The following is a 16,374-nucleotide window of genomic DNA, read 5'->3' as shown; positions in this document are numbered from 1 at the left end:
GCCTATCTAGCACCGCTATGGAAAGGGAACATTATCAATTACAAAAAGACCAGGCAAGAATTGTGTTGAATGGACTTGTTGACGCTGGTAAAACAACAATATTATACAAGCTGCATCTAGGGGATGTTGTTATCTTAAAGCTTACTGCTAGTTTTAATGTTGAGATTGTGGAATATAAATATCTGCAATTAGTAAATTGGGACGTTGGAGGGGCAGAAACTCGGACGTTATGTAGACAATACTAAATGGAACTGATGCTTTCGTTTTTGTGGTGGACAGTACTGACAGAGAACGAATGGATGACGATAGAAAAGAACTTCACCTTCTCCTGAAGGAAGAATCGCTAAAGGAAGCGGTCGTAGGCGTTGTAGCGAACAAACAAAATATACAAGGGGCTATGACTTCCAAAGAGGTGGGTGAGAAAATGAATGTGGTATCCGTAAAAGCCACAGGTGTGAGTTGTTTGGTACCTCAGCTACTAACGGAGAGGGACTGTATGAGATGTTGGACTGGGTGGCAGAGGTTATTGTTACCAAAAAAACAAGTAAATAGGAGAGGATAGCGAGTAATATTGGAAGAAAAACATCTGAATAAGACTGCTTTTACACCATTTTCATTATTTATGTTCACAGTAAACTGTGTGGACAAGAAAAAAAGTTTTGTTCACTTATCAACAATCATGTCATCGTCTTAGAATACCGGTCTATTTGTAAGTGTATCACAGCACGCGTAGTTGGATCCCAAACTTTAGTCCCTTTTCATTAATTCTTTTATAAAACTTAAACTACTCACAAACACCGTTCTTGTTGCAAACTTTTTGATCGATTAATTCAGCTTTGAATATTGGGGAAATACTCTATTGTGTTGAGAAATATGATGATGCGTTTACATGCAAGAAAGACTTATCTAATCCCGAAGGGTTTCATGGTTTTTACAATTTTTTGTTTGTTCAACAATTACATGTAATTGTATCACTTATCAAATATAAACCATATGAATGCTATGAGCGTATTAATTGCTACAATATCTGTTATTTGAAACATGCATATATATAAATGTTACCCGAACTGTTAAAGTAATCAACGAATTAGCAATGTATTTTAACTTCATATCTGCTTGTTTTTAGTCTAACAGTGACTGAAGTGCTTGAGGGTTAGCGTTATTATCCTAGTTTTAATCTTTAGAAGATTACATATTGTTAAAGATGCTCCACCGCCGACAGACCAAAAATGATATTCATCATTTGAGCAATAATTGGTGTTTAATCGTGTATATAATAGTCTAATTAACACAAAAAATAATATAAAATATTTTATTTGCCTTTGGTACATGCGCATTCAGTAGATCATTTCATATAGGATATAGTGGTACGGATTTTTTTCGGGATGTAATTAATTATTTTTCATATTTAACTTGAAGTAAAATTAGAAGCTCAAACTTTTCATTGGTGGTAATGGTACGGCGGCTGATTTGTGCCATTTCGTCTTTTCGTCTTTTCGTCCGAGAATTAAGAAACCTTAATTTTCGTCTTTTCGTCTTTTCGCCCCGAAAAGACGAAATTCGCCCCGAAAAGACGAAAAGACGAAAAGTCAAAGACGAAAGTGATACACGCTAATTGCCGACTTTGATTCTCGTCTTTTCGCCTTCAAAATGAAAAGACGAAAAGACGAAATTTAAGGTTTGTTAATTTTCGTCTTTTCGGGGCGAAAAGACGAAAAGACGAGATCTTTGAAGGGGAAAAGACGAGAATCAAAGTCGCTAATTAGCGTGTATCATTTTCGTCTTTTCGTGTTTGACTTTTCGTCTTTTCGTCTTTTCGCGGCGAAAAGACGAAATTTAAATTTGTTAAATTTCGTCTTTTCGGGGCGAAAAGACGTAAAGACGAAAATTAAGGTTTCTTAATTCTCGTCTTTTCGGGGCGAAAAGACGAAAAGACGAAATGGCACAAATCAGCCATTGGTGGTAATGGAGTAAAATAAGTAACTTTTTTAACTGGAGAAAAATACTAAATCGTCTGCTCCTGTTATTAATAGTGAAAAAATACTATTTGTCAGCGGTGGAGCATCTTTAACATTTTGTGTTAGAAATATACACCTGTGAACATAAACCGAACCTGGTTATGTCCCCTTGTCTAAAATCACTTTGAACAGCTTAGTAGTGATTACATATATCAACTGATGACATGTACTGGACTGTAAATACCACTCACGCTACAGTATCTAAACAGGTTTTATGTGACAGTGTCGGCCACTATGGGAGGTACTGATGGTAAATCCCAAAAACATCCATTACGAGTGGTGATAAACGGGCTCTATAATTCTGGTAAAACAACATTGCTTTACCAACTCAAGTTATTGAAACAATGCCTTCTGTGGATTTTAGCATTGAGATTGTAGACTATGTAAAACATAAAATTTGTTACGTGGGAAGTTGACGGAAGAAATAAAACACGGCCTCTATACAGACATTTCTATAAAGACACTGATTTTTGTGATAGATAGTTTTGAAAGATACCAAATAGCTGAGACTCGGAAATAACTCCATCGCATTCCGAAGGGGAAATCTCTAAAGGAAGCCATTCCTGGAGGAAATCTCTAAAGGAAGCCATTCCTGGAGATCGGACTCCGAAAAAGGTGGATGATACACTGTAGGCTGTCAGTAGGAAACAGGCAGCAGGGATATCGAAAGATAAGGACAATTGCGAAACAAGTGTAGAAAAAGAAACCCGTTGTAAATCGTTTTATTGTATATTACCCTTTTCCTTTATAAAACACGTGTTTTCAAAAGTGTAAGGGGATCCGGAGTGCTCGACAACAAATATGGAAGATTTCTGTTATAATTATGAAATATGGTAATAGTAATTATCCCCCGCCCAACAAGTTGGCGGGGGATATACAAATGGGTTCCGTCCGTCCGTCCGTACGAATGGTTTCCGGAGTGTAACTCTAAAACCAGAGATATTTCCACGAAACTTCTGGTGTTTTGACAACTTCTGCAAACTCCAGTGTGTAAGCGTGCGTCAGCTTCGCCTCGCTGCACAATAACGGTCACCGAGTTCACACATGTGGCCGAGTACAAATACTTTACGTTATTACGCTATATATTAACTTTTAGCAAAATTGAATATCTATTTAAAGGTCTGTTCTTATTAAATAAAATTATCTCTGAAATTTACTTTGTTTATCATGTTTATTTTACACTAAAATATTGAACCTTTTAGTCGTCGCGGATGAATAATTTTATCTTACGTGAAGAGTCATCATTCGCTGTTCAATTGAGTAAGCTCCTCCCACTTTTGACCGACTTCTATTGAATAATTACGTCACTTTCAAATGACGATTTTATTGCATAAAATATAAATAAAAAGTCGTGTGAGTGTAAATATAGGGATTGGATTGCGCTTTTATGTTAACCATGCTTTTATGGAGCAATTCCTCTAAGAACGCGCCCCATAGAATATATTCTTAGAGGAATTGCTCCATACAAGCATGGTTAACATAAAAGCGCAATCCAATCCCTATATGATGGGCATTACTTTCATTACAAGGCCATATCAGCTACGATTGGAGGCAAAATTTGTAAATCTAGCTGAAAGCGTTCATTAATATTGTGTTTGAATGTTTGATGAAACTGGTAAAACAACAATGTTGTATAAAATGAAATCTGGTGAAGTCATTACGCCAGTGCATTCTATGGTACTAACATTGAGACTGGAACATAATGCAGTAAGGTTAATAACATGGGACGTCAAAGGCAGTGACAAAGGGCGAACGATGCGTAGATATTACCCTGGCGGGACTGATGCCATTGTTGTGGTGGACAGTACTGACAGAGATCGGATAGAAGAGACCTGGGAAGATCTTTACACAGCATTGAAGGAAGACGCGTTAAAAGAAGCCATTGTAGTCATTACGGCTAACCAGGGGCTATGACTCCGGAGGAGATGGGTGAGAAGTTGGACTTGAAATTTATCCGAAAAAGTCACAGGTGTGAGGTACCTCAGCTACAACCTGCAAAAGAGTGGATGAGATGTTGGATTGGGTGGTAGAGGCTGTCAGTATAAAACAAGCAGTAATGATTTTAGGAGAACAGAACGAGAGTGAAAAGAAGGAAAAGGATTCTAAATCATTTTATTTTTCATCACCGTTTTTTTTTTTTTTTTTTTTCATCAAAAATATGTTTTCCAACGAATGAGGACTAAATTGATGTGTTCGACTGCCTCGATGGTTATTAACCAGTAAAATTGTTAAGGTAGGACGTTTGTTTTTATTTCATATATTATTGCTTTCAGTGTAATTTTGTTATTACATTAAAACTAACATTATATTATCTCGATTTGTTAATAGTATATTTTCTTCATTTTCACAGACTTGTTATGATCTCCTCAAACTCGTTCCTTCCATATTATGATAGTAAGGTTGGGAATATCACAAAAAATAATAAATCCCATCGTTGGCAGTCTAAATATATCACGTTATGCACTGGTGAAATGCCAGTGTTTTCCACACATATCCTTTATGGAAATTGCTTTCCATGAAATAATATTTTGATCTTTTCTTCGTATGTTCTTTATCTCTTAATGTTGATTTAACATGAAGTGAAGCCATCGTTAGCTCCAATGTCAGTACAGAAAATCACGAAACAATGAAATGATTGAAAATTAATTATTTTATAACGATTAGTTAAGGCTTTTGGTGACAGTGACGTTGTTTTTGGTGGGACTGTATGACTTCATGTCACAATTACCTAAGAGTGAATTTTACTTTTTTTTTTTACTTTCTCGAAATTAACATTTTAAACTTTAATGTAAAACAAACAAAGAAAAAAAATACAAAAAAAAAAAAAAAAAAAAACATTCTCTATAACTCATTTCATTTCAGACTTTAAACTTTGATTTATTTTAAAACTATATAACTACATACCCCGCACTATTGTTTAAAACTTTAAGAGCTTTTCATAAATGGTTTGAATTATCAAGATCCCTATGTGGCCAGAGACAGTTGTTTATAAGTCAACTCTTTCCATGAACTTAGACTAAAATGGACCGTTCTAATTATTCTCTATTACATATGTAGAAGTATTGGATATAGTATACACGTATCTTGAAACTTCAACATGTTTGATTTTGGCTATACAGAATTTTAAATACTAAGTATAATACACCAAACTATACTAAAATACCTAAGTCACGGCACCAATTATCTAAGCCAGCTACTCGTATTGAAATACATCGTATCTACTAACCGCTGTGCAATTATAAAGTGTGATGTCAAAACAACTTGTCGTGGTACGTGTATTATTTTTAAGTGTGCTACAGTTAATGTTAGAAATAGGGAAACTTTCCAGATCTTTTTAAAATAGATTACATATACATGTATGGACCACATTGTTGCAGTGTTAAGTCGGTTCACAGAAGATATTCCCAGCGTAGCGTGAAATTTTTAACCTAACAAGGCGTACATGTAGCTACTTACTACTAAGTACCTGTACTTTATAATCCATTATGTACACATACAACTTGGTTACTCCCCTTGTGTGTAGTCATTTCCAATAGTCTGGCCTTGTTCACATATCACTCGGAGACATGCAAAGACAGTATAATCACCATTCACCGTATAGTAAACAGGTATGCTTGAAAAGGTGATACTCAGATAAGTGGGAGATGGGAGGTGTGTGTGGTAAAATAAACCAAAAACGTCAAATGAAAATAATGCTACTCGGACTTGATGGAGGTGGTAAAACAACAATATTGTATCAACTGAAACTAGGCCAAGTCGTTACAACAATACCTACCATTGGCATGAACGTAGAGACAGTGGAATATAATAAAGTCGATTTGGAGATATCGGACGTCGGGAAAGGAGGCGGAATGAGACCAGGGGCCGATGCTGTTGTTTTTGTGGTGGACAGTACAGATAAAGAACGAATAGAAGAATCACGAAAATTGCTTCGAAATATCGTAAAGCAATTCCCGCGTGAAGAAGTTGTAGCGATTGTGGCAAACAAACAGGATGTATCCGGAGCTATGATTCCAGAGGCGATTGCTGAGATAATGTTTATGGAATTTATTTACACACGTCATGAGTGTCAAGCGTTTGGTATCTCGGCCACTACTGGTGAAGGGCTGTATAAAGTGTTGGACTGGGTTGTAAATACTGTAAGTGCCAAATCAAAATATGTTAGATTATGAGTGACATTGGAACAGGTCAATTGTGATTCATGTTTGGCTTTAACCATACCATTTGTCATTCTCAAAGCCTAACCATCGAGTTTGAAATGCGTTTCTGTATTTATTGATATTGTTGTCAAAATAACACTACAATATTTACATGTATTGTTTACCTGTTTTGTTGAACATTTAGTGATCCAACCTTACATGTTATCTTCTTCAGGTCATTATGAAACATGTTTGACGTTGGAAAATGCATTATTCTAATCGGGTATATAATTGTTCCATTATCCAAAAGACACCAATTAATGAATTACCAGGGTTGCTTTTAATCTGAATACCATATACTACATACTCTAGCCGTTTTCACTTTTGTTAATGTCCTTTTAAAACACATAAACGAAAAGGATAGTTTTATCATGGAAGTTTATGGGTAGTTATCTTTTTGTCGCAAAAAAACCTCGCCAAAGTATTTTTTGTCGCCAAATCACTATCATTTCGCCAGAATTGTCGACCGCTGGTGCTAGACCTGCTAAGTGTCGGAATTGTTATTAAAATTCCATAAAATGGTATACATACACCGCAGAACGAAATCTGCCTGCCGAACACATGCAAATCCATTGTTGAGCACCGAATGGTATGTATTTAGAAGCGCCGAACAAATCTCCTCCATGCCTAAAAGACAGGTTTTCCGAAGAACATTATTGAACTTGACATTGATGTTTATTGACACTTTTTCCTTGTTGTCCGGTGTGGACCATCTTCGTGTGTAGGTGACCACAAACATGATCATGGGAAATCATACATCAATTAAGCACTGTAAAAGTTGGGCTGCAAATCTTCCCACGCTCCGACTATTGGGTTTTTTTTTCTTCTTCAAATTTTGCAATGTTAAAAGTCTAGGTACATTACTCATTTACATTTGTGCTTTTTATCTATTTTGTATTTTTAATAGCATAATTAAGGGCCATGGTGTTTTCTAAGAATACTTTAGGTATGTGGCAAGGGCACCCCTTGTGTCCACCTTTTGATCATATCTTTCATTTTTTTTAATTATTTTGTTAATAAAAGATACTTCATTCTTTATTTTATATTTTTTATTTTATTATGATATTTACTCATTATTTTTTGTACAAATTGATTTCTCAAGCAAAAAAACCGAACAACAACAACAACAGAATTGACAGGATAAAAATTGAGGATATTGGGTTTGCTCGAAATATTTGGCATGTTATCGATTTTGTCCACACTTTTAAACCAGTTAAAAACATGCATATAACGGATACTTTTTTTTTAAAAAAAAGTCCAAGATAACATGATCATAAAAACTATGATAATAAAACAGCAATTACTGGTAGATTTTTGTAAACTCAAGCAAAAAAACTAAACAACAACAACAACAAAATTGGCAGGATAAAAATTGAGGATATTGGGTTTGCTCGAAATATTTGGCATGTTATCGATTTTGTCCACACTTTTAAACCAGTTAAAAACATGCATATAACGGATACTTTTTCAAAAAAAGTCCAAGATAACATGATCATAAAAACTATATGATAATAAAACAGCAATAAGTGGTAGATTTTTGTAAACTAACACACATACTATGAAATTAGTGCATTTTTATTCTTGTATTTTTCTGACAGTACAAGAAAAAACCAACAACTAGATATGCTACTGGTTGAAACAAATAGTTTCATTTTTTAATATCTTTCTTATATATTTCTTCTGCAACCTAACTCAAAAGATACAATTTAAGATTATCCGTCCCTCTTATGTAGATAAAAACTACTTTTAATTGAATAAAAATAACTAAAAAGGGAAATAGAGTTACTTTTTATTTTCAAATAAAATATCTTTAATCTAAAGCACCACAAAGGCTAAAATCTTAATTTTGACCAACCAGGGGGCCTTTATTTCGTTGCTATGGCAGCAAAGTATTTAAAACTGTTACTATCTCATTCGGCATACCTCATAATTTACATGCCCCAATTTTATATAAAAAAATATCTATATTTCAACCAAACAGGGCCTCCATTTTGTTTCCATGGCAACAGATAATTTTTTGAATTATTTTTTAGCATACAAATGTACCTCGTAATCTCTATATACCAATTTCCACTTAATTATGACGTTACTCAAATTTCAGCCAATCAAAGGCCTACATTTTGTTACCATGGCAACTAATATTTTCAACCGTGTTACCATAATATTTAGCATCTCAAAATATTATTGTACACTAATTTTCACTTACAACGAACTCTAAAATCATAAACTGGAAATAAAAGTATGGCTAGGTATACCAAGAAAGAAGTGGTACGTTACTTCCTACACTCTCTATTTTAAGTCACTCAAAAATGTTTTTTAAGGAAAAAGTATTGCCATTTTAAAGGGACAACTACTAGTATTATAAGTATTTCACGCTATTAAAGTTTTAGAAAATTGGGTTGTGGGCAGTTTCTATGGGATTTTTAGCATTAGCTTGAAAACCACCTTTAAAGTTAATCATAATTATAACACAACTATGCCATAAACTACCCATAATGGATCTGTTGTAAATAAAGATCAACTTACCGAAAAGTTTTTTATGATATCAAACAGGTTGTATCTGATAAATCTACACCTACATCTTATTGACCACTTCATCCAATGAAAGTTTATGTCAAGTGTAGTGAGTGTAAAAACCTAATAGGATGAACATAGGAGAGAATCGAGGTAATTCAGTTTGGATCACTTTCAGTTATTTTGATGATTCCTGTTTAAAGGTAAAACGTTTTTAATAACGATATTGCAGAGTTCAGTATTATATATCTGTCTACATACACTTTCATTTACATAAACGAATATAACTTAGTTATACCGCTTTAATAGTAAACTGTAAAACGATGTTTTACTGTATTCCCCATTATGGGAGGGAAGTTTTGTAAATTATACAGAATGAGAGTGTTGTGTTGTCATTTTGTCACGACGTCCTCGAATCCTAATGTCACGTGAACGGTATTGTTTAATGACGTCACGATAGATTTACAACCAATGAAAAGCGCTCAATGTTAAAAATGAAAATATTACACGGGCGAAATCACTGAATAAAATAGATCTCCACTCGGGCGAAATCACTGAATAAAATAGATCTCCACTCATTGTGCAATATTGATATCGTAGTATACTCTCTGTACGCCGAACCTCAGTAGTTATGTCCGGGAATCCATTAATTGTTTGTAGTCATTCTGAACAGCGTGGCCTTATCAACCTATCGTTATGTATACGGTCCATTTATATGTTAATATAGTGCAGTAAAAGGTTACAAACTCCGGCGTAGCCGTTCCTATGCCCGTTTTGAGAAAGGAGGAAGAGTATAGTCTCGAGTATAGTTGAGCAATCTTGACTGTAAACAACCAACAAGAAACCGGAATAAGTAAAGGTTATACTGTAATGTGCATAAACATTAGACTATTCGTCAAAATGGGCGGTATATCTTGTAAATTATTCAGAAAACGTCTAACAAAAGTGTTGATCATCGGACTTGATGCTGCTCGTAAAACAATGTTACTGTATAAATTGAAGCTTGGTCAAGTCTTTACTACAGTATCTACACTTGGTTTTAACGTTGAGACAGTGGAAAATGAGTCCAGTAGTCCAGGAAAGATAGGCTGTTACCCCAAAATAATTGCAACAGAATTTTTTCTTCGTTTTTCATACAGATCTGACTTTGTTTTATAGAAAAAAAAGTCGTCACAAATAAAAATTTGGGAAAGTGTTTTTCTTGACCCCAAAAAAATCAGAAAAATAGGGATATTTGCATAATTTGCCAACTTGAAGTCAAATATAATCTTACATGGTTATCATGAGATACTAGAAAATTAATGTATGACAAGAAAGTTATAAGGACAGCACAGATTGCCAAAAACATAAGTTGAAATCAACACAGGGAAAAAGTATGACAGCATGAAAATTGCATAATTATGTCCTTGCAACAGCCAAATATGCTTTTGTTGGATTGTTAGGATAAAAAATTGTTATTATTAACAATACCATTGATACTCATTTTGGTGGAATCTTTTTAAATAAAACTTGTTGATTAAAGGCTTTAAAAGGAAAACATTTTACTTTCACTACCTGAGATAATATGGTTGCTCAAAGTTGGTCTTTTGGCCTTTTCCAAGGATATTTTGAAGTCCAAATTGAATAATATGCCTTTTTCATTCAAGAATTATTCAGTAAGTACCGTCTCAAGTGTTTAGATAGTTATTAATTCAGATTCTATGTAGGCTATACTCACCTAAAAGAGACTACTATCAAGATATCCCCAAATATAAAAGACGTGAGGTCGATCAAATCTTCATTTAGTGCCAATTTGACTAAACTTCTCTGATTGGCTAAGTCCTTAAGTTGAAATGTCAAAAATGTGAATATCTATTTTGTGATTAAGCAGATTGCAATATCCTTTGGCAGATATTACCACCATAATGGAGCGCTCTTTATAAAGTGAGATTGAAGTTTCTTTTTGATCAAATATTTGCATAGGTCAGTTTTTCATTTTTCCATAATGGAACTGGATGGGGGTTATATAATTTTCAATGAGATAAAGGAATAAAATAAAAGTTCAAGTCCAATTTTATAGCTGAAAATCATCACAGTTCTGATTTATTTACTGGCAAAATTTTGTAACAAACGAATAAAGCATATTCGAAAAATTAAGATTTTTGTATTGCAGATTTATGGACATATTTTGGTATTCAGTCAAATTAACGTGATAGGAAGTTTTTACTATTTTGTTTGTTTGATTAATTTACGTCCTATTAACAGCTATGGTCATGTAAGGACGGCCTCCCGTGTGTTGCGTGTATGTTGTGCCAGGTGCATGTTTTGGGAGACTGCGGTATATTCATGTTGTGTCTTCTTGTATAGTGGAACTATTGTCCTTTTTATAGTGCTATATCACTGAAGCATGCCGCCGAAGACACCAAGCAACACACCCCACCCGGTCACATTAAACTGACAACGGGCAAACCAGTCGTCCCACTCCCTGTTTGCTAAGCGCTAAGCAGGAGCAGAAACTACCACTTTTATAGTCTTTGGTGTGTCTCGGCCAGGGGACAGAGCCCAGAGCCTTCCTCACAGGGGCGAACGCTTAACTCAAGGCCAAAAGTGAGGCGGTGCCAAGGGAGGCATTAGGAAACATAAAGTCAAGTAGGAAGAAGAGAAAAGATAAGATCCTAAATTTAGTCGCCTTTTACGATCATGCAATAGGTGCAGCAGGTACAATTCTAACGCCCTACCTGCAGGGCTAAGTTTTTACGACTAAATAAGATATTTATACCGTTTTTACAACAAATGATAAAAATAACAGGTACAAAATATACCAAAAAGGATATAACATATTTGGAAGCATTTGCCTTTTTATTTTCCGAAATATGAACTACCAAAATGAGTGTTTTGCCAAAAATCTAAGTACAAAAATGTAGGCGTATAAAAACACTTCAAATTGGCACGATTAGTCAACTTGACATGTTAATATTTAGGTTTTTTCTAGCTAATGTATTATCGATCATGTATTAATATCAAAGAAAATGTAATTCTTTAAGGCATACAACTTAAACTGATATAGTTCAGGGTAGGATTTTATAAATGTTTGCATCTAAAAAGAACAAAAACGGTAATGCTAGCTAAATTCAAAAGGTTTTGAGCCGTTTTCATCCTTCTTTATTTCTTGGATTGACTGAAATTATTGTATCGTTTCAACTTATTTGTACTAACTTAAAGTTTGTCTTATTATATACCCGATTTCATATTTCAAGTATTACAAAAATAGCAGATATTGTAATTTAAAAGTGTAATTTCTATATATTTTCTTATTTTTCGGGTGTTGAAAAAACGGCTTTCCGAACATACGATTTTTGGCGACTTTTTTCATCGTAAAATACTAAGATCCTCCAACCCAAGGCCTCTATTTTTCGTATTTTACTGGACTATAGAGTAGAGATAACTCTATGGGACTTAAGATGCAGAGGTAAAATCAGGGTGTCATACAGTTAATTATTATACCGGAACTGATGCTTTCGTTTTTTCGTGGTAGATGGTACTGACAAAGATTAATCGACTGGGTTCGCGAAGAGCTTTACTCTCTTCTGGAAGAACACGAATTAAGAAGAACAATCGTTGCCATTACAGCTAACAAACGGGAATTACCCGGAGCTATGACTCCAGCGGAGGTTGGTGATAAGTTGGACTTGCAATTTATCGGTAAAAGTCACAGGTGTGAGGTACCTCGGCCACTACCGGAGAGGGACTGTATTGGACTGGATGGTAGAGGCTGTCAGTGCGAAACAAGTAGAAAGAACTTTAGGACGGAAAGACATTTGTGTAACAAGGGAAATGGAAAGAAAATTATTGTAAATCACTTTACTTTTCCTCATCTTTTTCATTCATCAAACCCCTATTTTCTTACGTGTGATGAAAATGATATTCTATTGTGTTTACCAACGTCAATGACAAAGAACTGGTTCAGTTTTTATATGGTCAATGCTTTGTTTTTATTCAATTATTGCCTTTTCAATACATATACCACTACATGTACATAGGGGCACTACAATTTGAACTGTCGGTCTAATATATTTTATACATTGTTTTTGTTATACGTGTATGTTGTATTTATTATGAAATAATGAAATGCTATTAAACAATCTCGATCGTTTTACTATTTTTATTTTGCATATACATTTTGTAGACCTAAATAATACTCGTTATAATTTCATAAAACCCTTATATACATAACAAATATGATAGGATGTTTTCAGATGTTAGTTATCGGTCCTTTGATATTTAGATCTTTTTTTATCGAATTTGTTTGATATTTAAATCTGGGGGACATCTATAATTGGTATTTAAACTCAAAATAATGAAACAAGAGCAAAATGTCAAAGAAGCATAGACCATCTTTGATCGTTTTGAATACCTGAACTGAACCAGCATTTTTTTCAATGGTTTTGTTTTGCGTTGAACAGAATTAGTAATATCCAGATACATAGCAAATCTATTCTAAGATCGGATCCCATTAACATTTACTCATTGCACTTCTACCTATATAACACAATTCCTATGTTTATTGATTAGTTGGAATTGCAGAATCGCTTAAATCTACATCTGTAATAGTATTTGCTTAATGATATTATTGTGTTATAATTGAAGTTGGATGTCAGGAAACTTAAAAACACATATAACTATAAATAGTACACTATACAGTTTGGTGCGTACGGCGAACCTGGTTATGTCCCTTGTTGGTAGTCATTCTCAACAGCGTGGCTATGTTTACATATCGCTCGATGACGTGTATTGGATTATAAATACCTGTACCTCAGTTAACAGGTGTAAACGAACATGTGACATACTGTGTGAACATTGGTAGACTGTATCCGCCAAAATGGGAGGTATATTCTGTAAATTATTCAGAAAACGTCAATTAAGAGTTTTGATCAACGGACTTGATGCTGCTGGTAAAACAACGCTGCTGTATCAACTGAAGCTCGGGGAAGTTGTTACGACGATACCTACTATTGGGTTTAACATAGAAACATTGGAACACAATAATGTAGAGTTGACTACATGGGATTTGGGTGGTAGAGACAAAGCACGGCCTCTATACAGACATTACTACCCTGGAACTGATGCTATTGTTTTTGTGGTGGACAGTAATGACAGAGAACGAATCGATGAGATTCAGAAGGAACTACACACTACCATCAAGGAAGATGAACTAAGGGAAATAATCGTTGTTATTGCGGCTAACAAACAGGATATACACGGAGTTATGACTCCAGAGGAGGTGGGTGAGAAAATGAATGTGGAATTTATCCGTAAAAGTCACAGGTGTGAGGTGTTTGGTACCTCAGCTACTACCGGAGAGGGACTGTATGAGATGTTGGACTGGGTGGTAGAGGCTGTCAGTACGAAACAGGCAGCAAAAGTGTTAGGAGGAACTGACAAGTGTATTACTAGTGAAAAGGAGGAAAAGGATTCCAAATCACTTTATTTTTCATCGACTTTTTCATACATCAAAAATGTGTTTTCCAAAGTGTGAGAGAGTGATATTGTATTGTGTTCGCCGACAGCAATGACAAAGAACTGGTTTAATTGTTACACATGGTTAATGTTAAATATAATTATTACTTTATACATTCTAATTCACGATAACTACTGTGGGGTCACTGCAAATGTTATTGTTGATCTACTTGTAATATGATTTATATTTATATATATTTTTGTAAGACATGTTTGTTTATTATTAATAAAATTGACGTTAAATGATATTAATCTTTTACCATTTTTCATATGTCTATAAACCTTAAAGATACTCGCTTTGATTTCGTCAAACTTTTGTATACAAAATCGGTTTTGTAGTAGGGTACTGAGTGTTTTCAATGTTTTTCTCTCAGTTCCTTTTGATATTTGATCTGCATGATATAATACAATTGTTATCCAGAGTTAACACATATTTATCAATAGAAAATTGTCAACAAAGCATAGACCATTTTCTAGAAAATAACTGCACTACATCTGCTTCGTCGACGTCACCCACTTTACAATAAGTTACATAGGAGTTAAGATACTTTTCAACAACCTTCATCAGCTTCCCCAAGTTAGTTCCTTTGTCATTTCGCGACATGCAACGCTATTGGTTTGGAGAGAATTTGTCTCCATACATATCTGAACCTAATTAAACAAAGATTTTGAGACTATAAAGGTTGTCTTTGGTCGTTTTGGATGCCAAAATGAGTTTTTTTTCAAAAGTATCGTTTTGTGTTGAACAGAATTTGGAATACCCATATATAAAGCAAATACATTCCAAAATCTTAAATGATTATCAAACTTACTAACAACACTTTGCATGTTATGGAATTAAGATTCTTTCAAAAGAAACTTGAATTGTAAACCGAGTTAGTTGATCAATTCAGTCTGTAAGCCGATCTTGGTTATGTCCCTTGTTGATAGTCATTCTGAACAGAATGGCATTGTTTACAACCATGTACACAACAGGTAACAGTTGAACATGTGAAAGGTTGTGTCGTTAGACTGTATCAGCCAAAATGGGAGGTATGTTATGTAAATTATTCAGAAAACGTCAAATGAGGGTTCTGATCAACGGACTTGATGCTACTGGTAAAACAACGCTGATGTATCAACTGAGGCTTGGTGAAGTCGTTACGACAAAACCTACCACTGGTTTTAACCTAGAGACAGTGGAACACAATAATGTAGAGTTGACTATATGGGACATCGGTGGAAGTAACGAAGCACGGCTTCTACAAAGACATTACTATACTGGAACTGATGCTATTGTTTTTGTGGTGGACAGTACTGACAGAGATCGGATAGAAGAGGTTCAGAAAGAGCTACGAACTATCGTAAAAAAGAATGAACTAAGGGGAGTAATCGTTGTTATTGCGGCTAACAAACAGGATATACCCGGAGTTATGACTCCAGAGGAGGTGGGTGAGAAAATGAATGTGGAATTTATCCGTAAAAGTCACAGGTGTGAGGTGTTTGGTACCTCAGCTACTACCGGAGAGGGACTGTATGAGATGTTGGACTGGGTGGTAGAGGCCGTCAGTACGAAACAGGCAGCGAAGGTTTTAGGAGTAACTGACAAGTGTATTACTAGTGAAAAGGAGGAAAAGGATTCTAAAACACTCTATTTTTAATCGATTTTTTCATGATAAATACTTTCTTAATATTACTTTAACTAACGTTTTGATAATTGGATGTTTAGGGATGTTATTTATTTATCTTTATAACATATTTCATTTTGTTACAAGTGTACGTTAATTGTTATAATAAAAAATTGTTTCAGATGCTCCACCGCCGACAGAGTATAAATGATATTAATCACTTGAACAATAATTGGTGTTTAATCGTGTATAAATATGTCTAAATAACACAAAAAAATATATGAAATAATTTGTTTTGCCTTTGGTGCATACGCAATCGGTACTTAATTCCATATAGGATATAGTGGCACGGAATTTTTTCGGGATGCAATTAATTATTTTTTGTAACTTTAACTTGAAGGGAAATTAGAAGCTCAAACTTTTCAATGGTGGTAATGGTGTAAAGTAAGTAACTTTTGTAACTGAAGAAAAATACTTAATCGTCTGCTCGTGTTTTTGATAGTGCAAAAATATCATTTGTCAGCGGTGGAGCATCTTTAA

General features: G+C 34.5%; 3 protein-coding genes and 1 pseudogene across 3 annotated transcripts; all 4 read left to right on the top strand.

The window, feature by feature from the left end:
- The first annotated feature begins 17 nt into the window (after positions 1-17).
- LOC138324280 (ADP-ribosylation factor 1-like) lies at positions 18-1,378 on the top strand (annotated as a pseudogene).
- A 4,152-nt stretch (positions 1,379-5,530) lies between these two features.
- On the top strand, positions 5,531-6,328 carry LOC138322952 (uncharacterized). The gene has a single exon (XM_069267217.1). It carries the CDS (start codon positions 5,663-5,665, stop codon positions 6,188-6,190), a length of 528 nt encoding a protein of 175 aa, XP_069123318.1. The 5' UTR covers positions 5,531-5,662; the 3' UTR covers positions 6,191-6,328.
- Positions 6,329-13,459: 7,131 nt separating this feature from the next.
- Positions 13,460-14,475, top strand: LOC138322949 (uncharacterized). The gene has a single exon (XM_069267213.1). It carries the CDS (start codon positions 13,590-13,592, stop codon positions 14,244-14,246), a length of 657 nt encoding a protein of 218 aa, XP_069123314.1. The 5' UTR covers positions 13,460-13,589; the 3' UTR covers positions 14,247-14,475.
- A 483-nt stretch (positions 14,476-14,958) lies between these two features.
- Positions 14,959-15,867, top strand: LOC138322951 (uncharacterized). The gene has a single exon (XM_069267216.1). It carries the CDS (start codon positions 15,253-15,255, stop codon positions 15,865-15,867), a length of 615 nt encoding a protein of 204 aa, XP_069123317.1. The 5' UTR covers positions 14,959-15,252.
- The last annotated feature ends 507 nt before the right edge of the window (positions 15,868-16,374 follow it).

Source organism: Argopecten irradians, chromosome 5, assembly GCF_041381155.1.
Source record: "Argopecten irradians isolate NY chromosome 5, Ai_NY, whole genome shotgun sequence".
NCBI lineage: Eukaryota > Metazoa > Mollusca > Bivalvia > Pectinida > Pectinidae > Argopecten > Argopecten irradians.
Note: the sequence above shows the minus strand (reverse complement) of the source record. Positions and strands in the feature narration are given on the sequence as shown.